The sequence below is a fragment of the Tyto alba genome, unplaced genomic scaffold (genome assembly GCF_018691265.1).
Source record: "Tyto alba isolate M040663 unplaced genomic scaffold, T.alba_DEE_v4.0 Super-Scaffold_2, whole genome shotgun sequence".
Lineage (NCBI taxonomy): Eukaryota > Metazoa > Chordata > Aves > Strigiformes > Tytonidae > Tyto > Tyto alba.
This window is the reverse complement of record NW_024881282.1, coordinates 54,104,801-54,128,896: the sequence shown is the minus strand read 5'-3', so window position 1 is coordinate 54,128,896 and position 24,096 is coordinate 54,104,801. Positions and strand designations below refer to the sequence as shown.

The following is a 24,096-nucleotide window of genomic DNA, read 5'->3' as shown; positions in this document are numbered from 1 at the left end:
TCCTTTGGAGTCTGCTCCTGTCTGCACTGAGTGACATACGTGACAGCTTTATCCCCAAGTTAAATCATTCTCATTTTCAAATGATACAATGATCCTGAACGCATCTTAGGGCTTATGCCAAAAAATTAGTTGGGAAGCTTATCCTTTTAGGAAACATCGCTGATGTCATTGGGTAGCGGTATGAAACTAAATATGAAGATGTATTACAAAGTTTAAACATATGCTAAAATGATACAGATTAGTTAATTGGGTTTATAATGTCGAAGTGATCATTAGGATTCCTAATGCAACTGGAAGGAACAGTTTAAAAAAAAAAAGTGTGAATATTAGCTATTTGTTCTGTAACAGAAACAATAGTTCAGATAATCTGTTGAATGTAGTGCAGTACACAAGTTGGAGAAGAAAGAAAATGACATGGTGAAATGCCTCGTGATTTGGGCATTTCAGTCACTTGATGTATTACTGGCATTGAATGGTTTCAGAGCTCTGCATTCATGTTACTCTAATAGTAAAAAGGTGGGTCAAATGGATGCGGTAAAGAACAAACTTCTGTATGTAGACCATTTTTTGTAGGAGTAATCAAGTTTTGGGGATTTCTGCTTTATTTTTTTTAATAAAATGGATTAAATAATTCTTACACCACATCGTACAGGGAAGTTACCCTACAATGAACTTTCTAGGTTGGTTAATTTTCAGGTCTTCACAGCATTAGTTCAGAAGGATGCAAATACTGTAGAGTTTTTTGTTTGCTTTAATGGATATTCACTATGGCAGGTGTACCCACCCTGATGAAGATGGGGCTTGCTGGCTGCCGAGGTATAGTGGCTGCTGATTTCTTTTTTCACACCCTTGTTCTCAGGGTTTTACGGTAATTGTGGCCCTCAGCCAAGAAGGGCTGCTACTGAGCACAGATCAGATTCTGCTCGGGTGTAAATGGAGTCCCCTGGGGGAGCCATTTTGAGCTAGTCCCCCCTAGAGCCGCACACTGTGGTCAAGGACTCTCCCCTTGGGTTGGGATGCTGCCCAAGGAAATTTCTTGAGGTTGAGAGCACTCACTCTTTATGTGAGTGGTCAGGCGTTTTGGATTGTCATTGAATCCTGGGAGTTTATTGAATTTTGCGCAGTAATAGTTTTTTCCTCTCTCAGACATTCAGCTCTGCCATTTATGAATAATTGCTGGAATACCAATCGATTGTAGCAAAAGTAAATTTTGTTTTAATTATTGTCTGTTTATTTCGAGAGCCTCTGTAACATTCACTTAACATTTTAAAGGCTCTTTTGAAATAGAGAAACTGTGCTCTGCAAAATGCATATTGTCATAATTGGGCAGCTTGCAGGTGTTTTGTGTGTGTGACTGGAGATTATTCTGTAGCATTCTTTAGTTCCCAGCCTGTAGCTGAGCTGGTAGCTTGAAACACGTGATCCCTAATATTTCCCACAGTTCCTTTTATAATTCCTGATCTTTGGCAATTGTTGTATCTATGAGCTTCATGTTACTAATCCAGTAATTTTACAGTGGTTTTAATTCAATATTGACCTGTGTGCAGTAGTATTTTTTCAAAATGATGTTTCAAAAGAGGTAGGGTTATATTTCTAGGGGACCATCGTCTATCCAAATATGTTCTAAGCATCAAGATTTATAATAAATCCTAAATGTCATGTCATCCTTTCAGTCTTTGATAAGAAACATCGTGTATTGAAAAATGATTCATGACCCAATTTCTTCATCATATGATACCTTGCAATTTAATGAATGAAAAAAATTACTAAAATTTTCTGTGTCTCAGTCTGTCTGTATACTTTTCAAATTAGACTTCACTGCAGGATTAAGGTGCCTAACATCGGGTATCTAAACTCTCTTTATCAATTGTGCGGGCTCAGTTTGTTATGGAAATACTGTCGATAGAGCCAAATAGCTATTCAGAGGATCTTGTAGCCAGGAGATTGATTCACTCTGTCACCTACACGTCAGGTATGTTTGCCACTTGAGATACATTCACGTATCTCAATTCCTGGCTTCCAGGAATTTGTCTGGAAGAGCATGGGACTTCTGTTGTCTGCATGTAGGTGTCTTGGATACAGAGGCCTTAGTTTAGAGCTCTGTATTGAGCCCCTACTAGCGGGTCAGCTGAATTAATTTAAGGAGAGGCTTTAAGAATTGAGAAGCATTCAGTAGAGGCTAAATCTCTATTGTAATGGGAGTCTAAATATTTAAATTTGTGCATCTTATTCTGTGATTTAATCCCCATCTGCCTCCTATGGCTCCTTTAAGATTATACAGGAAACCTGTAGAAGAAGTTGGAAATTCTTGGTGACTCCAGTTCTCAAATAGTGCCCAAACTGTCGACTGTTGTTTCTTTTTACCAGGTGCCTGGCAAACAGGCATTGCTGTCTCTGACTGGGTGACTAAGTACAGTATTTATGGCAAAGCCTCAGGAGTTCCCTGGTCCCATCTGTTCTGACCAGCAAGCTGAAGGTGAAATTAGTTTGAACTTCAAGTTCAAACCTAAAGCTCTGAAACAGGGTGTTGGGTTTTTTCTTTTTTTAAATATAGTGATGATTGTTGTGGCAGAAGTATGTCATGAAAATTCAAGTGCTCTATTTCAATGATATATAATCAGTTGTGTTGTACTTGATGGATCACTCAGAAATGCATTAAGGGTAGACATGGGTTCTCTCAAAACATCAATACACTACATATATCTAATATGAATATTATGCAATATATTGTACATATAAGTATAATTTGTATATACAACAATACAAAATACAAGGTTCATCCCAATTCTGTCTGACTCTGGAAGGGAGAAGTGTAAGTTAAGAATTAGTTGCTAATTGGCTGTGTTTATTCTGTATCAAGTCTTGGTTAGCTTTTTTTCCTTTCTGTCTACATCCATGCTGTTCAGTGATGAGTTGTTTTATGTTGCTCCTTCTGATTTGTTCTGTTGATTTATATGTGATGGTTTTTCTAGCTGAGGTGTAATATTTTGATTGTGAAATGAAAACTCTTGATATTAAGTATTTGTATTTCATTATCTTTACTTACACATCCACGTCAAGTGAGGTACCTCCAGAGGCAACAGCTCTGAAGCAATTTAGATAACACTGGCACCTCTCCTGGCATTACTGACAATTCACCTTCAAGATTCTGAATTTGCTGCTGATACTACAAACTGACAATTTCAGAACATTAATGGACCAGAGGAGGAGTTACTCCTGTCAAATGGAAGAACACTTGTAATATGAGGGCAACTGTTGCAGTTTAACTAAGGCTGGAAATGAACGAGTCTGTGTGTTTAAAAAAAAAACAAACCTAAAAAACTGCAATATCATAAATCCTGAGTTGGTGGAGAAAGTGTATAATAGTCAGTTAATGCTTTTATTTTTTTCTCAAAGCATTGGAGCTCTGGTAATTGAGAATGGCACCATTCTTGATTAGAATCAAGTCTAGCAGGAGTTAGCTTGGTATCTTCAGCGGTTGGTGTGCCTGTTGTTGGGAGCAGAAGTGTACACTATTTCCTTCATTGAACACAAGTAAATTATGATGTAGCATAATTTTGCTTCTGTCTCAGGTAAAGTGTGAGCAGCTGAAGAAACTACTTTGTACATGAATAGAGACTGATGGTCTGTTTGCAATTTCTTGTCTCTAAGTAAAGATAATACTAATAAAACCAGCAAATGTATTATTTTCTTTAAAAATAAGTTAATCAGGCTGTTCAACAATTCAGGTAAATCACACATTGTGAATTTTAAAAATTGGAAAACTGTGGCTGATTTTGTATTGAAGGTTTTTTGAAAGTGGTTTACCAAAATACGATTTCCAATTTATAGGAAAATCAGTTCTGTTTTACCATGATTGCTAAGATTCTGTGTAAGAAAAATTACAGTGAGAAACTTGGGCAGGAATTGCAGAATATGAGATGATTTGAAAGGAACATTATCGCTTTCAGTGTTCTCTGCTTTCTTTCTCTACTTGTACATATATCCAGGATGGAGCACACGATCAACAAACTACTTCATGTTCACTGCAGCCTCCTTTTAGAAAGCTGTGGACATTAACAGGCCTTCCCCTTAGGCTTGTCTTCCTCAGGCTGAAAAAGTGCAGCTATTACAGCATCTCTTTATCTGTTGGGCTCCATCCCTCAGTTGTCTCAGTAGACCTCCACTGGCCTTGCCCCTGTATGACAATGACTTTCCTGCACTGGGAAGGCTAAAACTGGACATATTGCTCCGGCAGCAGTCCCACAAGAGCCAAAGAGAGGGAAGGACTCCCTTCCCTTGACTGGCTGCCCATGTTCTTGCTAATACAGACCAGCATGTGGTTGGCCACCTTTGTTACAAGGGCTCACTGCTGGCTCTTGGTTCGTGCTAAATTCATGTCGGCTGTTCCCAACCATCTTCTTGTCCTGCATGTGCCTAGAAATGGCTTCCAGGAGGATTTGTTCCGTAACCTTCCCAGTGAGTGATGTGAAGCTGATTGTCCTGTAGTGCCCTAAAAGCTCTTCCCTGCCCTCCCTTGGGATGTGTGCCGCGCTTACCTCTCCCCGGTCATCACTAACCTTCCGCCGTCACTGTGGCCCTGATAGAGGGTGTCCTTTCAATGGCGTTGGCCCTTGGGTGCATGGGCCTGTATGTGCCCAGCTGACTTAAGTACTTGGCTGATGTACTCCCTGCCTGGGTCTGCCTTTGTGGGGGGGTGGTGCTCCATTCCCAGAGACTGCTGGTCAGCTTTGCTGCAAGCCAGTAGAATGTGAGCAAGCTCTAATCCAAATACATTAAATCATTCAATATAGTGAATCCCACTGAGTGCACAGTGCTGTCAGATCAGAACTGGCATTTCACCAGTTTAAATCACAGGTAGACTGAACATATGTAAAAGAGAAGAGTCTGCGTAGGGATTGTACTCCTTGGGAGGAAGATAAATATACAGAAGGCAAGTACAGTGCTTTTTCACACAACTGTATACTTGAGTGCTTTCACAAGGTTGATTTACTGTGGAGCTTTTTTTGAGCATGTCCTTTTCCAAATAGTTTTTTAGCAGCAAAATAATGGTCCAGAATGTGCTTTTGCAAAGCAGGCCAGAATAACAATGAAGCGAAACTGTACTTTAGACAGGAGGATCTCTTAGCTAAACTATTGGATATAGGGTTAGTGTTCCAGTTGGAAAGGCAGATAATGATGAATAGAAAAAAAAATTGCTCTTTTTATTTCATGTAATAGATGTGGAAGTGACTATAGATGATATATTACTCTCATCCAACCTTAGTAAGAGGTTGGCAAACAACATAACGTAAATACCAACACAAACTATCATTCCTGAAAGCATTCCTGAGTACTTTTATTTTTAGAAGAGAGAAATCAAAAGCTTGTGTAGTAGGAGCTGCAAACCTTACAGCAATTTTGGTATTTCTGGAGATAGCAGTCTGTTCTGAACATACAATCAAAACACAAATGATCATTCAAAGCACTAGCAGTGGAAATTCTTTTATTAACTTTTGGTAACAATACCATCACATTTAGAGGTTCATACAAAAATATTTAATGTTAGATCAATTCTTAGTACAAATTAGCACATGCCTGTTACATTAAATTGTTACATTAAATGTCTTCATGTGTATATATAATTTTTGGTTAAAAAAAACCCCAAAGGTGCTGATTTCTGGTCCTAATGATGAGATACCAGTTTCTTTGCAGATCAGCAAGTTGATCCTTTTTAAAACCTTTTTAAAAAACTTTTTCTAAACGTTAAAAAAATTGCTGAGATGGTAGAGTCAGTGGGTGTTCTTTTTGCTTTCTGAAAAGGGTCACTGGTAAAAGAGATTCGAGATTAGAATTTTGTGTCATCTTTCCTTTATGAAAAGTTGTTAACTATGTTATTTTTCAAGGAAAGAAGGGTAGCTCTTTCACATTTATCCCACAATAAGGGCAAATCCTTAGGGATTACTGTGGAGCAACTGATGTGCTGTCGGATCACATCCCAGCTGACCCCTCTGGTCCTTGCTTGCCCATCCGTGTGCATTGCAATAGAGGTCCATTTTGTCTTTGTCTGTGAGAAGTAAACTGCTAAATAATTATACAGTTACGTGTTCAAGCGTACGCCATACCATTACTCCTTGTGGCCATTCTTCGGCTGCTAGGTAACATTATGATGATAGAGTTAGCTATAGTGGTGTATTACGGTAACATAGACAAACCCAGCTGCAGCAGGAAGATGCTTAGAGCGCATCTAATGTCAGAAAGGCTGAAGTTTTTCCCTGTTTGAACTGAGGACTGAGAAATCTGTAAGGGGAGGAAAGAGATTTGGATCTGAGAAACTCTTAAAGCTGGGTTTGGAAATCTCTGTGGATTTCCATATCCTGGTCTCTCTTGTGCAGAGAGCCTCTGTCTAAAGTAGCTTTAGGGTGAGATTCTTGGGGAGCTGTGAATGTTGTTGCCAGACTGTACCTTGGAAGAAGAACGTTGAGGCCAGGAGGTAGATAGTATGCAGAGTCTTCTTTTCAGTCTACTTGAAACTGCACTATGTGTGTCCTGATTTTTTTGTATGTAAATTCTGTATTTGACTTTGATTTCTTTGAAGGGTGATTCTACATAATCAGCAAATACTTGGTAAGGTCCAAGGGAACACAAAGATGGTAAGGCAAGTGCTTGAGCCTGAAGGGTCCTGTTGAGTTTTGCTGTGAGATTGACTCTTCGATTAAAACCAAATCAATGTACTGAAAGAGCCTGGCTTGAATATATACTATCACTAAGTCAATTTCTGTTCTTCATCCATATTTCTCCTCCCCAAATGGGGTGTTGTCGTGGTTTAGGCCTGATTGACAGCCAACCACAATGCAGCACCTCTCTCTCCCTTCCCCTCCGGCAATGAGAAGGGACAGAGAGCCAGGCTTGGGGTTCAAGATAGGACTGGGATGGGGGAAAATCCCCCTTTTATGATCACAAGCAAAAGGCAGACTCGTTAGGGGAAGAAAAAAAAGAACATACATTTATTACAGACACTAACAACACATAACAGAGTAGGACAGTGAGAAGCATTGCCACATCTTGAGAACACCTTCCCTCCACCCCTCCCTTCTTCCCGGGCTCAGCTCTGCTCCCGATATCTCTACCTCCTCCCCCAGTGGCGCAGGGGCAGGGAATGGGGGGTGCAGTCAGCGCTGCCACTTCCTTCATCTTTGGTGAGGGGAGTGTCCAAAACTTGTTACCCCCTGCTCCATCGTGGTCCCCCTCTCACAGGAGACAGTCCTCCACAAACTTTCTCCGACATGAATTCCTCCCATGGGCCGCAGCGTTCCCCACACTGCTCCGTCATGGGTCACTAACTTCCTCCGACTGGATTCTCTCCCACGGCTGCAGCCCTTCCCGAGCTGCTCCGGCGTGGGACTCCCCCGCATGCTGCAATCCTCCCAGCGCTGAATTACAGCAGTGGGGCTACCTTTTCCCATGAGACCCCGGCCTTCTTCGGGCACAGACCCTTGATCATCCGAGCAGGAACAACAGGCTGTAAATCAATGTCTGCTCCACCGTAGATCTTCATGGGTGGCAGGGGGGGCCGCCCTGCCGTCTCACCACAGGATACAGGAGGGTCTCTGCTCCGGCACACCTCCCCCCTCCTTTCTTCCTCCGTTCCTCCACTGACCTTGGTGTTCACATAGCTGCAGCAACTCCTCCTCACAAGTCCGACTGCCCGTCACCATGTCCCTTCTTAAATACGTTATCGCAGAGGCGCAGCCGATTGGCTCAATTTCCCAAACACAAGTGGAGCTGACGTGGAGCTGGGGGAGCTTCGAGAAGCTTCTCACAGGGGGCCGCCCCGATAGCCCCCTCCCCTGCCACCAAAAAACTCCACCACTCACTCAACCCAGGACAGGTGTTGTAGATGTCTCAGCAGAAATATGAAACAGCACTCAATAATGGCAACTGTGTGTTTGAGACATTTTATTTTAGTAACAATAGGAAATCTAACCATCTGAGTGTTTCAGGTACACTTGAGCTTTGTTATGTTACAGGAATTATGTGTATTTGCTTCTTTTTAAAATCAAAGAGATTGACTTGTTCATTAGGCTACTATTAACTACAGTGGCAAGGGAAGCTGATAATGTCACTTCTAAAGTGATGACTGCTTTAAAAATATGGTGCCTCATGTTTGTGTGAAAGTAAATGATCATATTTTGTCCTGGGTTGAGTGAGTGGTGGAGTTTTTTGGTGGCAGGGGAGGGGGCTATCGGGGCGGCCCCCTGTGAGAAGCTTCTCGAAGCTCCTCCAGCTCCACGTCAGCTCCACTTGTGTTTGGGAAATTGAGCCAATCGGCTGCACCTCTGCGATAACGTATTTAAGAAGGGACGTGGTGACGGGCAGGGGGACTTGTGAGGAGGAGTTGCTGCAGCTGCATGAACACCAAGGTCAGTGGAGGAACGGAGGAAGAAAGGAGGGGGGAGGTGTGCCGGAGCAGAGACCCCCCTGTATCCTGTGGTGAGACGGCAGGGCGGCCCCCCCCTGCCACCCATGAAGATCTGTGGTGGAGCAGACATTGATTTATGGCCTGTTGTTCCTGCTCGGATGATCAAGGGTCTGTGCCCGAAGAAGGCCGGGGTCTCATGGGAAAAGGTAGCCTCGCTGCTGTAATTCAGCGCTGGGAGGATTGCAGCATGCGGGGGAGTCCCACGCCGGAGCAGCTCGGGAAGGGCTGCAGCCGTGGGAGGGAATCCAGTCGGAGGAAGTTAGTGACCCATGACGGAGCAGTGTGGGGAACGCTGCGGCCCATGGGAGGAATTCAAATCGGAGAAAGTTTGTGGAGGACTGTCTCCTGTGAGAGGGGGACCACGATGGAGCAGGAGGAATAAGTTTTGGACACTCCCCTCACCAAAGATGAAGGAAGTGGCAGCGCTGACTGCACCCCCCATTCCCTGCCCCTGCGCCACTGGGGGAGGAGGTAGAGATATCGGGAGCAGAGCTGAGCCCGGGAAGAAGGGAGGGGTGGGGGGAAGGTGTTCTCAAGATGTGGCAATGCTTCTCACTGTCCTACTCTGTTATGTGTTGTTAGTGTCTGTAATAAATGTATGTTCTTTTTTTCTTCCCCTAACGAGTCTGCCTTTTGCTTGTGATCATAAAAGGGGGATTTTCCCTCATCCCAGTCCTATCTTGAACCCCAAGCCTGGCTCTCTGTCCCTTCTCATTGCCAGAGGGGAAGGGAGAGAGAGGTGCTGCATTGTGGTTGGCTGTCAATCAGGCCTAAACCACGACAGTTTGTACCCATAAATGCACAGTATGATGCTGGCTATCTCCTTGGTTAGTGTTTTTCTGAGATCCTTTTCTAATGGGCGAGTGTCCTGGAGAGTACTGTAAGAATTGATCTAAGTTTGTAAACTTAAAATCCATTAATATCTCTTTTAATTTGCCAAGTTAAATTGATACAATCCAAATACACTTTTATATTGATGTATACAGAATAGGCAGGTAACTGTTTGTAGTCTCATTTTTTTCTACTGTTTATTTGTGATCAGCTGAGGTAATTTATTGTAAATGTTAATATGTGGACTTCTATGTATATAGTGAAGTATTGATTGTGTGTTTTTCTTTTTTTTTTTTTTTGTGGAATGTGTGCAGTGTAATTAGCTTCTAACTGTAAACGTTTTGAATTTGGATTCTAAATAGAAAACATAGCATAATGCAGGTAATCATAGAACTTCCTGTGTCTCATGGAGAAAAACTATCTGTTAGAGCAGTAGTAAAAAGTCTACTATCTGTTGTTTTGCTTTACCTTATTTTTTAAAAAAGTATATGCTATTTTATACAAAGCTAACATGGAAACAGCTAACTGGGCGACATCAAGTTGGAAATACTTTTTTCCTTCTTTGTACAGAGTGCACCGTGTTTGCAAAAGTCACGCAAGTGGGCAGGCTTAATCTTTCTTTGACTCAGAGTGAGGTTGTCACTCCTGGCAAGAAAGAAATAGATTGTCCGTAGATGTGATGATGTTTAGTTTGAAGATAATTGAAGTTGGACTGTGACAAATCCTTCATACTAATTAATAGGAACAATTTGTTTTGATAAAATTCCCCCTAATTAGCTGACAATTTATAACTGAAGAAGAACTGGGGTTGACTTAATACACTTCAACACATTAAGTTAAGGTAATTAAAAAAAATGAGAACTGTATTTGGCAGTCCTCATTTTTATTATGCAAAGGATATATTTACATGTTGCTTTGTGCTCACTTGAGCATGTTGCGTGTTAGTTCAGGCACTGTGGATATTATTCTGTCTATATTTTTAAAGTAGAAACGCTGTGTTCAGCAAAGCTTAAGTAATGATCCAGTATTTCACCAATCTCTCACATGATCTAAGGCAGTGTTTAGTATTTCTGTGTTTTGAGGAAAAAAAAAATTGAAAATTTCAGTTCCATGTTTCTAATTTATCTATTTTGAGAAATATGTATATCAACTCTTAATCAAAATTTTTGATTATGAATTTATACAGTCTTAATCTGACTTTCTGGGAAGTCTTGTTGGAATAGTGTTTTGATGGATGGAGAATATTACTACTTGGTAGAACTTCATGTGCTGTTGTCTTTGTGTTTCTGCTGCCCCAGCTTGCCTGCTTTTCTAATCTGTTCTATATAGTGATGGCATTCTTCTTTAAATAGTAGTATCAGAGGAAAAATGGAATTGTTTAGTGTGGGAAGTACACAGGAATGCGAAGCTGAAATAAAAGGGAAAATGTGCTTTCAGGTTTGTCAGAGTAGTATTTTCTAGAAATTTGCTTCCTATCTCTTGGGAAAACCTGTTGCATTTATTTCGGTGCAGTTTATTGGACATGATTTCTTTAATTTTTTTCCAGAGATTTATAGCATATTAATGGAATTGAAAAATGGAAAGTTGCCATTTAGAATGTATTTTTGTGTTCTGTGCATAAAGCTTGTCAGAAATCATAATTTTGAAATGCAGAGCCTCAACATTACTTTTTCAGTTTGGCCTGATTTCATCAGAGAACACAACTTTAGTGGTTTTATGCTGGGAAGCATTTATGGGCAACTGAAGAGAGAGTTGCTGTTCCCTCGCAACGGTATGGGATCTCCTTGGTGGGCTGCTCAGCTCTGCAGTGCCTGGTTGTCCTCCAGCCAGGCTGCACACATGCGTGCCCCCACCTGCACGTCTGCAGCCCCGCGTCCCGCTGAAGGGGTGCGTGAGGAAGAGGGAGGATGCTGTTGGTCTGCCAGGTCAGATTTATGGGGAAAGGAGGCTGTTGGTGTGCATTGTATGGCGTGTTAGGAAGGCTCCTTTATGGTACTGCCCTGGGATAATTTGTGCAGGGCATTGAGGCTACAAAATCCACAGGAAAATGGGTTTAATTCTGATACTCGTTATTGAAAGTGTTAGCTTTCAAATGGAAAACACTACTAGACTGGAAGAACAGTAACAATACTCAAGTGTCGTGTACCACATGCAGTTTATTAACTAGATTTCATTGCTTAAGTGTGAAGTATTAAGCATTGATATAAACACTGATGTCATCAGTTTCTTCAGTATTTCAACCTGATGAGTATGACAGATGATATATTGTGGTAATTGTTTCACAGTTTGAAACTGCACAGAGACTGTAACAGTTTTTTTGTTTACTAGTGATTTTTTTCTTGTGCATTTGTAGGACTGGAAAGTAATACAATGAGAATTGTGATTTCTGAAAATTCTGAACCACAGACTATACCCCTTCCTGTGGAATTCTGCAAAGGAATTCCAGGAGCTACAGTGATTTAATTTCTGCATTATCTCTGCTTACTGAAAACACTACAAAAACGTTTTTGCTCTGAGAAGATACATTTCTATTTATCTTCGGTATTCTTATTTCTTTCCAGATATTGTTGTCTGAAATAGCATCTAAACTACTTATTTTCTTCCCTTCCAGGCTGCTGAATCAGGAATAATAAAAGTGAAAACAATAGCTGCACGGAACACTGACATTTTGGCAGGTAATTATTTGCAGTGCAGTGGGAAAAATAAAGTTGGGTTACAGATAAAAATGTTAAAAAGGTGTCTTGGATATGTGTAGTAATCCTACGTGTGTTTTAGTGTATCCTATATCAGCGATGCTTTACTTTCAGGCACCTAGTGAAAAAATCCAGTAGCATGAGAATTTTTTAATACTACTTCTGATTCAGGTTAGTGCTATACAGATGCTAAGGAAGGTTTCAGTTTTCATTTGTGGCTCTACAAAAGTAATCATCCACTTAGCAAAATAGCATGAAACACTTTGACTTCAAATTCTCAATGTTTTATTCACTGTTTACATTCACCACAGCTGTTGTTGAGTGCCCTGTGTGGAGTTCTGCAGTATGATCCTCATCTGTGTGTATAGTGAGTCTAGCCTTTGGAGACTTGTGCCTGGCAGGCAAAAATCTATCTTAACCTGAGACAAGGTCATTCAATTTAAGATGTGTCATTGCCTTGAGGGACAGAAGATATCTTGTGAGTTGCAGCTTTGTAAGTGCTTAAAACAGTATTTCTGACTTTCTTCAGCTTTATTAAATAGCATGTAAATTGATGGCTTCTTGCCAATTGCTGGTAAAGCCTTTGGCCAGGTTTGAATGTTCCTGTATTAACACTGGAGTGTTTACCCCAGCTGTAGTCAAAATCCTTAAAATGCTAAATTATTTGAAAGGTCCCAATGAAATAGATGTAAAACTATTTCTTGTTTTGAGGTATGCAAATCAGATACTGGTAAGGAGGCACTTTATAGAATTATTTGAAGTAGCAGTCCCACCCTTTAATATTTTACTTTAATGCCTCTTTTTTTATTTGTTTATTTTCTTTGTTTTTACTGCTGTCATGAATGCTGACATAAGTGGGAAAACTATGCCAGGTAATGTCAGCTATATCAAAATACGCAAATGAACAAGAGAATTTTCTAGTTAGCCATTTGGGAAGCTGTCAACATTCTTTGGCATATTACTGTGTAAAGAACTTTATATTTTAGAAAGCTAGTTTTTAATCCTGCAGCATTCTTTGTTTTTTAATCTTCATTTCAAAGTGAAGAGATCTGAAAGGTCATTGATTTTGAGCATGGATAAAGTAGACTGCTGTCTTCTGTCTTTTTGAGGGAGCACTTTCTGGTAGTTGGTAAAATTTTGTAAGTACTTTCCCTTTGGAAGGGTTAAACTAGAATGTAGTTAGTATTTATTTTATTAATGAAAAAAAATGTGCAGATTTGTTTGTATGAAGTTTGGAAAACCAGCAGGTCCTAGAAGTTATTTTGGTTAGTTAATCTTTGCTAATGGGGTAATAACTTTTTTTCCCAGTAAGAAACTGCAGAACAGAGGGGAACATATACTTTCCCTGCACATTATCCTAACATTCCACAGTTTAAACATAATGGCGTTAAACAGTCCCAATTCTTTATGGACTCCTGTATTTTTTGAGGTATCAGTTGTAGCCTAATCTTGTAGGTGAGTTAATGTCAAGATATCTGTTGTCTCCTATCTTCTATTTAAATTTTTTTTTGAGGAAGAGAGTATGTATACTTTAGTAGCAATAAAGCTGCAAAAGGCTACTTTAATTGTGAAGTCTAATGAAGTAGATACTTTTTGACTGCTAGATGATTTAGGAACATCTACTAGACATTCTAGTAATACAAATAACTTTTCATCTGGATGTGATTTTTCTGTATATTTTGATGTAAACTGTCATTTCATTAAGATAAATGAGAACAACTCTATCAGATTTTTTAAATAAGCTGACCTGATGCTTTCTTGAAGGATTACACTGTGTAGGATTATAATTTTTAGGAAAATAAATGCAATCTTAAAATCTTTAATAAGGTCTTAAAAATCTTTATTATGTCTGGTGAGATGTGTTTAACTTACCAGAACTCTGAGGTCATTGAGCTAACTTCTTTCCTTCTCTTGGAAAAGTCGAGCAGCTTTATAGTCTTAATTCTTGGCAGTCTGTCCATGCTTTAGACTGTATTTATGAGGATTTGAATAATTCCAAAAGAGAAGTCAGTTTGTGCTTTATATCACAGGAGATAAACATGAGAAATTATTTCCATGTGGCTCTTGAGATGTACAATTCATACTTTTGTTATAGAAATTTTTCTAAAAAATTAGAATTGTAATGAAGGAGTAAGTTTTACTCTCCCAAAACTTATTTTTTGATGTGGTTCATTATGATAGATTTCTTTTTTAGTACATTCTAACATAATTTTGGTAGCAAAATGGAAGTAGACCTGCATGTAAGAAAATTTCTGTGTATTTTAAAGCTGAAGCTAATATAGTGATTGTTACCAAACCAGATCTACAAAACATTAATTTTTCAGCTTCAAAAAATAAAAATATTAGTATAGAACCTGTTGTGAGATTGTTTCTAATGGATAAGGGGAAAAATGCTGTAAAATATTTTAATTTTTTTGTCTTACTAACTCTCATGCTATTTTTGCTATTCACAACTTTGAGTCTTATGTTAGAGGAATGTTTTGTGGTATCTTTTTAAAAATTTTGCTTTCCTCTTCGTGCTTGATGGTTAGAATTTAGTGGCAATTCAGAAACTTACATGAGTGAAGAAGCATTTGTGCCCATGTTAGAGCAAGTTCTCTAGGCTCTATTGGTCATGTGTTGTAGGTGTTCATAGACTATAAAGGCAGCTTAGATATCTAGCTCACATGTAGACACTGACAATTAGATGCATAAATTACATGTCTTAATTGGGAAAAAGCTTCCATTTTTGATGAAGTAGACAATATTTTGGTTTTAATTTGAAAAACAGTGTTTCATAAGAGAATGGTATTGGTGGATATGGATTATATTGTATATTTTAAAAGCAGATTTATTTCTTTTGTAGTTAAGTTAAAACCTCTTGAAATCAAAGCAGATTATTAAACAGTCAGTAAACCTATGTATTAATTCACACTTATGCTGACATTTTAATTGTTCTTGATTAGGCATTTGGTGCAAAGTCAGCCTCTGTCAACTGGACATAGAGTCTGTACTGGCTCTGAAGAGTCTGATGAAACTGTGGACTGTATATATGTTAATATCACCCTGTAAGAACTATTACCTTATAGAAACTTGGCATCTGTAATTTATACTAGCCAATTCTTTTCATAGAAACTTTTAGTCATGTTAGTGCTTCAATTGAAAAATTGCTAAAATGTATTTTTGTGGCTTTTACCTTGATAATTCATTTTTTTTTTCCAAATTAGTTGTTGTGATACTTAGTAATAAACCCTCTTGTCAGCCAAACTTCAAATCGCTCAATAGAAAAAATAAAATAGATCATGTTTGCGTTTTTTATGTGAGAATGTAGTTTTTGTTGTTTCATGGTAAGTTCTGTACTCTAAAACATGTGAGAAACTTTCATGAACACATTTCTCATATTACACACAGACTAAAGCATGGTGTGTGACATTCAGTGTAAGAACACACATTAAGCTTTCAACTGTGAGGAAATTTTTACTATCTGAAATGGTGATGAGCAGCTAAAATCTTAAAAGTTTGCATGAATCAACAACCATGGCTGCAAACAGAAAACCACTCATCGGTCATTCATGCTTTTCTTTGATATTTCAGAAATATTTTATTCTTTTTAATTTTATGAAGTTTATCTCTGATCTCTAGAATTACTTTTTTGGGAAAAAACTTCTAAAAATGTTGTAGTGGAATGTTCTATCCATTGTGAAGTTCTTTCTCCTTAAAAAAAATTTTTTTAAAAATTGAGAAGTTAATGAAACTTGTGTTTTCTCCTGACAAAGCTTAATTTTAAGAAGATGCCCTTTCTCACTGAAACACTGGTTGAAAAACTGGTAGCCAGCTGTACGTACCCAGGATACAAACAGTCCAGTCTCTTTCTCTTCCAGTTTTGTTGGTGGCATTTTGCTATTTCCCTTTGTGCCACATGCTTTGGTGTATGTCTCTGGTCCGCGCTTTGTGTTGCTTTTGAATTCAGTGCTGAGGTGAAGCAGAGCAGAAGGCTGCTACCAGTCTGAGGCTGGTTACCAAAGCAAGGCCAGAGAAAGCTCTGTGGTGGGCAGAACCTTACAGCTTCTTACTGACTCTAAGTGGATGTTTTGGGTTTGGAAAAAGAAAGTCACTTGAGTGTGTAAGGCAGAAGGTGCTTGGGATTTGAGCCTCATCCAGGGTAATTGTGGAAGTGAGTTGTGGCAGCCCAGTCTCTGTCTTCATTTGGCTTTTCCCTGTGGTACAAGGGTAAATTCCAAATTTTCAAGTCTGGAGATTGCTTTTTGTTAACAGGTATGATTAACAAATTTTGCATTGTATTCCTCAACGTATTAAACATTGACTGCTTCCATATGTCTTTTTGAAAGCATTGAAAGAGAACAGCTCAGAGGTAGTTCAGCCTTTTCTAATGGGTTGTGGAACAAAGGAGCCAAAGATCACTCAGCTGTGTCTAGCAGCCATACAGAGGCTCATGTCCCATGAAGTTGTTTCAGAGGTAAGTCCGATCTTTATATAAATACATAAATATTTCAGTGTGAGAAATACAGGCCTCAAACTGAAGGTGAATGCTTGTTTTTTAGGAGGCTGTTTCTATTATAATGAACACAGTCTGCCAAATATTTTACTCATGTCTGTTTTTACAAAGTTGTAATTTAAAAGAAAATTTTTTTTACATTTGGGAGGGAAAAAAAAAAGAAAAAAAAGAGGTAAGGGAACATTAGTAACTTCTAGAAGGAAATTCATGAAAATTCAAACCAGGTCATTTAGTTTGCATTATTACATTTCAGGAACAGAACATGTAATTGTACTTGCTACATTCTTAAAGTTTCATCCATAAAATTTACTCTGGGTGGTAACATTATGTACTATGTTTTTGTTACATTTTACTTTTAAAAATAAGATAAAATGGATGCACATTTCCTGCAACTGTAAATGTCATGATATATTATGGTACTACATATATAGTGTGTTAAGAAGCTGGTGAAAATAATACTGTTAAAATATACCTTCAATTGCGCTTGTATAATGTAAAACAAGATTGTTTTTTCTCTGATATGAATGATTTTTGAGGGTGAAATGTATTTGTACTGTCTCTTCTATATTTCTAAATAGAAAATTAAGTACACTATTTTGGACTACACATGAAGAGATTCCCGCTGTCAGTTATTTAAAAATATTTTGGGAAGCTTGTGACAATGAAATTGTCTTTATGTTCTCAATATAGTCCTATGGTGTAGACAAACAGGCAAATTCAGTTATGATATGCATTTATGAGAGTGCTATTCTTACATATGTGCACACGATATACCAATATGTAAACATATTAATTGTTGGCAAAAAAATGTTTCTTTGTAGGCTGCAGCAGGAAACATTATTAATATGCTTTGGCAACTGATGGAAAATAGTCTTGAAGAACTTAAATTGCTCCAGACAGTTCTTGTACTTTTAACAACCAATACAGTTGTGCATGATGAAGCACTGTCCAAGGTAAGAATTTGTTAGTGCCAACTATAGCACTTAAAATTTCCAAGTGGAAAAACTGGGAGAAATTTTACATATGAAGCATTTAGAACTAATGGAAGAGGAGGGGCCTTTCTCGATTCTGTTGTGTCCCTATTGTTTTTATATTTACACTCTGAAAACAGGATATCTTTTAGCTTCCTTTTCAATCTGTTTTTTAATTCACAGAATCATAGAATGGTTGGGGTTGGAACTGGTATTAAAGATCATCTACTTCCAACCCCCTTGCCATGGGCAGGGACACCTTCCACCAGACCAGGTTGCTCAAAGCCCCGTCCAGCCTGGCCTTGAACACTCCCAGGGAGGGGGCAGCCACAGCTTCTCTGGGCAACCTGTGTCAGTGCCTCACCACCCTCACAGGAAAGAATTTCTTCCTTATATCTAATCAAAATCTACCCTCTTTCTGTTTAAAACTGTCACCCCTCATCCTATCACTACACTCCCTGATAGAGTCTCTCCCCACCTTTCCTGTAGGCCCTCTTGAAGTACTGGAAGGCCACTATAAGGTCTCCCTGGAGCCTTCTCTTCTCTAGGTTGAAAAACCCCAGCTCTCTTACCCTGTCCTTGTAAGGGAGGTGCTTCAGCCCTGATCATCTTTGTGGACCTCCTTGAGCAGATCCATGTCCTTCTTATGTTGGGGGCCGCAGAGCTGGACACAGCACTCCAGGTGGGGTCTCACCAGAACAGAGTAGAGGGGGAGATTCACCTCCCTCGACCCGCTGGCCACACTTCTCTTGATGCAGCCCAGGACACGATTGGCTTTCTGGGCTGCAAGCGCACATTGCTGGCTCATAGTCAGTTTTACACCCACTAATACCCCCAAGTCCTTCTCCGCAGGGCTGCTCTCAATCCACTCATTGCCCAGCCTGTGTTTGTGCTTGCGATTGCCCCAATCCCTGTGCAAGACCTTGCACTTGGCCTTGATGAATTTCATGAGGTTTGCACGGGCCCACCTCTCAAGCCTGTCCAGGTCCTTTGGATGGCATCCCTTCCCTCCAGCGTGTTGACTGCATTACACAACTTGGTATTGTCAACAAACTTGCTGAGAGTACACTAAAACTCACTGTCCATGTCGTTGACAAAGATGTTAAACAGCACCGGTCCCAATACTGACCCCTGGGGAACATCACTCATCACTGCTCTCCACTTGAACATTGAGCCGTTGACTACAACTTTTTGAGTTGGTGACCATCCAGCCAGTTCCTTATCCACTGAGTGGCCCATCCATCAAATCCATGTCTCTCCAATTTAGAGACAAGGGTGTCACGCGGGACAGCATCAGATGCTTTGCACAAGTCCGGGTAGATGACATCAGTTGTTCTTCCTTTATCTACCAACACTGTAACCCCATTGTAGAATGCCACCAGATTTGTTCAGGCACAATTTGCCCTTAGTGAAGCCATGTTGGCTGTCGCCAGGCACAGAGATGGGACTAACTGGCGTGTAGTTCCCCAGGTCTTCTTTTTTTCCCTTTTTTAAAAGCAGGCATTATATTTCCCCTTTTCCCATGAGCAGGAACTTTGCTGGACTGCTACGACTTCTCAAATATGATGGATAGTGGCTTAGGCACTTCATCTGCCAGTTCCCTTGGGACACACGGGTGCACCTCATCAGGTCCCATGGACTTGTGCACCTTCAGGTTCCTTAGATGGTCTTGAACCTGCTTTTCTCCTACGTTAGGCAGTTCTTCCTTCTCCCAGTCCCTACCTTTGCCTTCTGCATCTAGGGTAGTGCGGCTGAAGGATTTGCCAGTGAAGACTGGGGCAAAAAAGTCTTTGAGTATCTCAGCATTCTCCTTATCCTGGTTAACCAGTTCTCCTGTTTCTTTCTGGGAGGGCCTACATTTTCCCTAGTCTTCTTTTTGTCACTGATGTACCTCTAAAAGCTTTTCTTGTTTCCCTTGATGTCCCTGGCCAGATTTAATTCTATCAAGGGTTTGGCCTTCCTAACCTGATCCCTGGCTGCTCAGACAATTTCTCTGTATTCCTCCCAGTCTGCCTGTCTCTGTAGGCTTCCTTTTTCTGTTTGAGCATGTCCAGGAGCTCCTTGTTCATCCACGCAGGCCTCCTGGTGTTCTTACCTGACATACTCTTTGTTGGGATGCATTGCTCCTGGGCTTGGAGGAAGTGAAGCTCTCTTCACCAGCTTGGCAAGCCTATGACCAAAGATGCTCTTCCCCTTCTCTGACAGATGGACCCCCATCATCCACCAGTAGACCAGATTTCTCAAGGCGAGTCTCATGGTCTAAGTAACCAAGCCCCTGTCTGTGGCACCAGTCCCATAACCAGTTGTTGATTTGCCAAGTTTGACTGGCCCTTTCATACCCCTTCCCTCTGACCAGGAGGATTGATGCAAAAACTGCCTGCGGTCCAAAGTCCCTCACTGCCACTGCCAGGGCTCTGTAATCCTTGATACTCCTCGGATTGCTCTTGTCTGTATCCGGGGTGCCCACATGAAATGGCAGTGGTGGACTGTGTAAGACTCAGTAGTCTCTTAGTGACACCCCTGATACGAGCCCCCAGTAAGCAGCACAACTCTCTAGAGTGTGCTGGGTTGGCAGAGGGGTGCCTCCATAACTCTCAGAGGAGAATCACCTACTGCTGTCACCCGTTGCCTTTTCTTAGTTGCACTGGTTATACAGGGAGCAGACTGGGCTGCCTCACTCGGCTCCAGCTTCTCTCCTGATGTGACAGGCCTTTCTTCTTCAGCCTGCGGAGCACTGAAGCGGTTCTGCAAGGGCAACTCCACAATAATACATTTCTGACTTAATGGGAACTTTAAATAAAGCAATACTTATCCTTGTCTTCAAAATTCGTCATATGTATGTTTTCAAACTGAAATCAGAGTACATAGTGCAGTGTAAGCTCTCACTAATAAAGCAAATATTAGAAGAAGCTGCCTGCCACCCTGCCTTAAATCTCTTTTGGAAGCAGTCCATTTATTGCTCTTTCATTCAGAACTGAAAACTTCATTGCACAATTTAAAACATGTACTATTTTGGATATTATGTTTCAACTAAGCCAAAAAATAAGAATTCCAATCCGCTTTAATCTTAAATTGCTAGATACTTCCCTTTGAAGGAGCAACATTTTTTACCCATCTGTGAATTGAGTTTTGTTTAAAGTAAATTCATCTTCTAGGTTACATTTTATAATTTTCTCTTTAACTTAAGAATGCTTTTTTGTTTTTAAACAAGTCATTCTAAATTGCTGTCTTTGTTATGCTGTGCCTTCAGTGTGTTAGTTTAATATCACAGTGATTTTTATTTATTAATTTATCTATCTATTTATTTATTTATTTTTGAGAACAAATAGAATTGAAGAACATTTTTGAAGACATTGTGTTCTGGTGGAATGTTTTCAGGTTTTCTTTGCTTCTGTTTCTAATTAAATAGCCTCCTAGCTGGTTAAATGTGTGGGTATTAAAATCATTGTTAGTCTACTTAACCAAGGGAAGGAAAAGCACTAAAGGAAAACAAAGCTAAGTTACAAAGGTCTGCTGAAGGCAGAAAGGTAATGGAAAACTTATAAAACCTTTAAATGGCAGAATAGAAACTCAACTGAGTGGTTTGTCAGTTGGTTCTTTTTTTACTTGAGTAGTCAAATTATGTCAAAGACTCTTCAGCACTATGTTGTTTCTTCTGTTCCAAATAATGCTTATTTTCCAAATGCTATGTTCTTGGGTAGAAGTATGATTTTTGAAGAATATGGAAATACTGAAAAAAGGTGGGTTGTCAGTCATTAGCTGGGTAGCAGATGTTCTTTAACAACCTGCAGTGTTGTCACTTTATTAGGTTTGAATCCAGGCTCTAGAAGGAGACAGTTACTGTTTAAGTCCACTGTACCTTTCCCTTCTGCATATCATATATCAGCTTCTCATCACTTCCCTCGTTTATTCTTCATCCCTTGCCTCTGTATTCCCTCTCTCTCTTACCCCCTGTCCTGGTTGGTGCTGGACTAGAGTTCCCGTTGGTTCGGCAGCGGGAGGAGCTGCAGCACCCTGAGACCCCAGGGGCTCCCCAGGGCCCAGTGCCCTCACCTGTGTGCGGGGGCGGGGGGAGCACAGCTGGAGGGCTGGGCCCCGATTGGCCGATAGTCCATGTCATGTGACCTTGTGCTCCCTATATAAAGGCAGGAGTGGGCTGGGAGGGGCTCTCACTTCTGGCAGTGTGGCTGTGGGGCCTTGGTGTTTGGGATCGCTGGCTGGGAGCAGGTGGGTGTCAGTCGGTGGGTGGTGAGCAGCTGTGTTGTACATTACCCGTTGATACTGCTGTCAGCGTGTTGTTCTGTTACTGTTATTAAACTGTTTTCATCTCAACCCGCGAGTCTCCCTTTGCCCCTCTGATTCCCTCCCCCTTCCCAAGTGGGGGGAGGGTGGGTGAGCAACTGCTGACCAGGCTCAAACCATGACACCCCCTTATTCTTAGGTTCTTGCTATCTACACCCTATTTCACTTACCTTTTTTTTTGTGTGTGTCTTCCAAACACCTTTTCCAACATCCTTTATTTGTTCATCTCTCTAATGTCTGGAAACTTTCTCCTTTTGGACACCAACTACAGGAACATGTGGGTGCAGCAGTGCCAAATAGGTAGCAAAGGTCTTTCCCGTTATGTCTTTCTCTTGTCTTGTGTCCTGATCCGGAAGCGTGCTCACGTAATACAATTAATGGATAATGTAATTGCTGTTCTTGCAACAGTTTCCTTAGTGCATATTAAAATCTTGTATATTCAGAAGTGTATAGTCAAATTTGGACAGGCTCTGATAGGGGTAAGAAAAAAACATTCCTGACAGAGCAATATCTTGTAAAACTTCTTGGTATTGTCCAAGGCCTGGAATTACTAGTTTCTCAGTTAACCAAATAAAAGTGTTACCTGGCATGGGTAAAATGGTGCAATGGTTTGTTTGTTTGTTGTTTTCCCCCCAAGATTCTTTCAAGAAATATCTGAAAGTTGTTTTTTTTACATGTTGAAAAGTTCTTAGGGAAATTCAGTTTGAGCCAGATATATATTGCATGTTCATGTTTCAGCTTGACTGATTTAAGTTAAGAAAATGACTGATAAACCATCTTGAAAAGCCACTTAATACAGGCACTGCTGTTAGATTATTTGAGTCACCAAGGCAGGCAGCTCCAGTTCCAGCATGACTCACAGCAGAGTGCTCCAGTGCAGTACACGGAGGTTTCCCAAAATGGGGAACCCCGGGGGAGCTGAGAGAGCTGGCGGGAGCCCACAGCTCGTGCCACAGCAGCTCACGAGACCTGGGCAGGACCAGGAACAACAGCAGCCAAGCCCTACAACACGTAGAGAAGAAGCACTAGTGAGCACGGCATGGCGTGGCAATTTGTCTGGCAGGGCGTGCAGAAGGATGCTGAAGCTCTGCCAGCTCGACCATGGAGCAGTGGTGTCCAACCTGCAGAAAGCTATGGCCTCTCTAAGCTCTGCACCCACCACAACTGATGCAGCTGCCCAGGCAGAGCTCCAGTGGGAACATGCTGCCAGGCTGCAGCATAGACCTTGATCTTACACCAGTAATGGCCAGCAGTAGTGAGCACACGTGTGGGAGGTGTGCCCTGATAGAGGGACTCCTCCACTTAGTGACAAAGCTCTGGGAGGAGGCAAGTAGGTTGAGGAGTATTAGGGAGTGCAAGAGAGAGCTAGATTGTTGGAATCACACCGTACCTTCCGTGGGACAGGCCCAACAGACAGTCAGGACATATGATATGGAGGATTCTGCATCCTCTCTCTGCTTGGCTAAATGCAATGACTTAAGAGATAAGGGGAAATGGTGACAAGTTCCTGCCCAGCACAGCAAGCGCATCGGCTCTGTGACTACCCCGTTTCCCCAGATGCCCCTGCATAATGGGTATCAGGCTCAGCAAGTGGAACTGAACAGTAATGATTCATGTAGCTTGGAGGTGTCACTGAGGTTGTTGGCCTACACTCTGCGTCAAAGCTGCTTCCCTAAAGAAAAACAGATAGGCCACTGTCATGGTAGACTCTCTTCTGAAGGGAACAGAAGGCCCAATATACAGACCAGACTCACTTTTCAGGGAAGTCTGCTACCTCCCTGGGTTAAAGATGGGAAGAGAAAGCTTCCTAATCTCGTATGGCCCTCAGATTATTGATTTTTCAGGTAGGCAGCAATGAAGTTTCAACAAGAAGTCCAAGGGCAATCCAGACAGAATTCAGGGCCTTGGAACGACTGCTTAAGGGAACAGAAGCACAAGTCATGTTCTTCACTGTTCTTCCAGTTGCAGGGAATGATGAGAGAAGAAACCGGAAGAGCCAGCAGATCAATACATGGCTCTGAGCCTGGTGTCACTGGCAGAATTTTGAGTTTTTCAATCATGGGTCAGTTTACATGACACCAGGCCCGCTGGCAACAGACGGAGTACACCTGTCTCAAAGGGGGAAAAGGATCTTTGCATGGGAGTTAGCAGAGCCCAGTGCTCAAGCCTGTCCAGGTCCCTCTGGATGGCATTCCTCTTCAGTTCAGAGATAAGGTTGTCATGTGGGACAGCGTCAGATGCTTTGTACAAGTCCAGGTAGATGACATCAGTTGTTCTTCCCTTATCCACCAACACTGTAACCCCATTGTAGAAGGCCACCTAATTTGTTCAGGCACAATTTGC

The 24,096-nt window shown here is 40.9% G+C and overlaps 1 protein-coding gene across 10 annotated transcripts in view; it reads left to right on the top strand.

Annotated features, from left to right (window-relative positions):
* MON2 (MON2 homolog, regulator of endosome-to-Golgi trafficking) overlaps positions 1-24,096 on the top strand; it is a 78,850-nt gene that overhangs the window by 5,435 nt on the left and 49,319 nt on the right. For 6 of the 10 annotated variants that reach the window (XR_006165298.1, XM_032999818.2, XM_032999817.2 and 3 more), the window contains exons 2-4: positions 11,904-11,967; positions 16,314-16,441; positions 17,302-17,433. Coding sequence is in view for 9 of the 10 variants with exons in the window: in XM_032999818.2 (XP_032855709.2) it covers positions 11,904-11,967; positions 16,314-16,441; positions 17,302-17,433 (324 nt within the window). In the remaining variant the exon portion in view is untranslated. Of the gene's footprint in view, positions 1-3,059; positions 3,065-11,903; positions 11,968-12,840; positions 12,858-16,313; positions 16,442-17,301; positions 17,434-24,096 lie in introns of those variants that run through there. The other 4 variants (XM_032999811.2, XM_042792397.1, XM_042792398.1 and 1 more) reach the window with 2 other exon arrangements.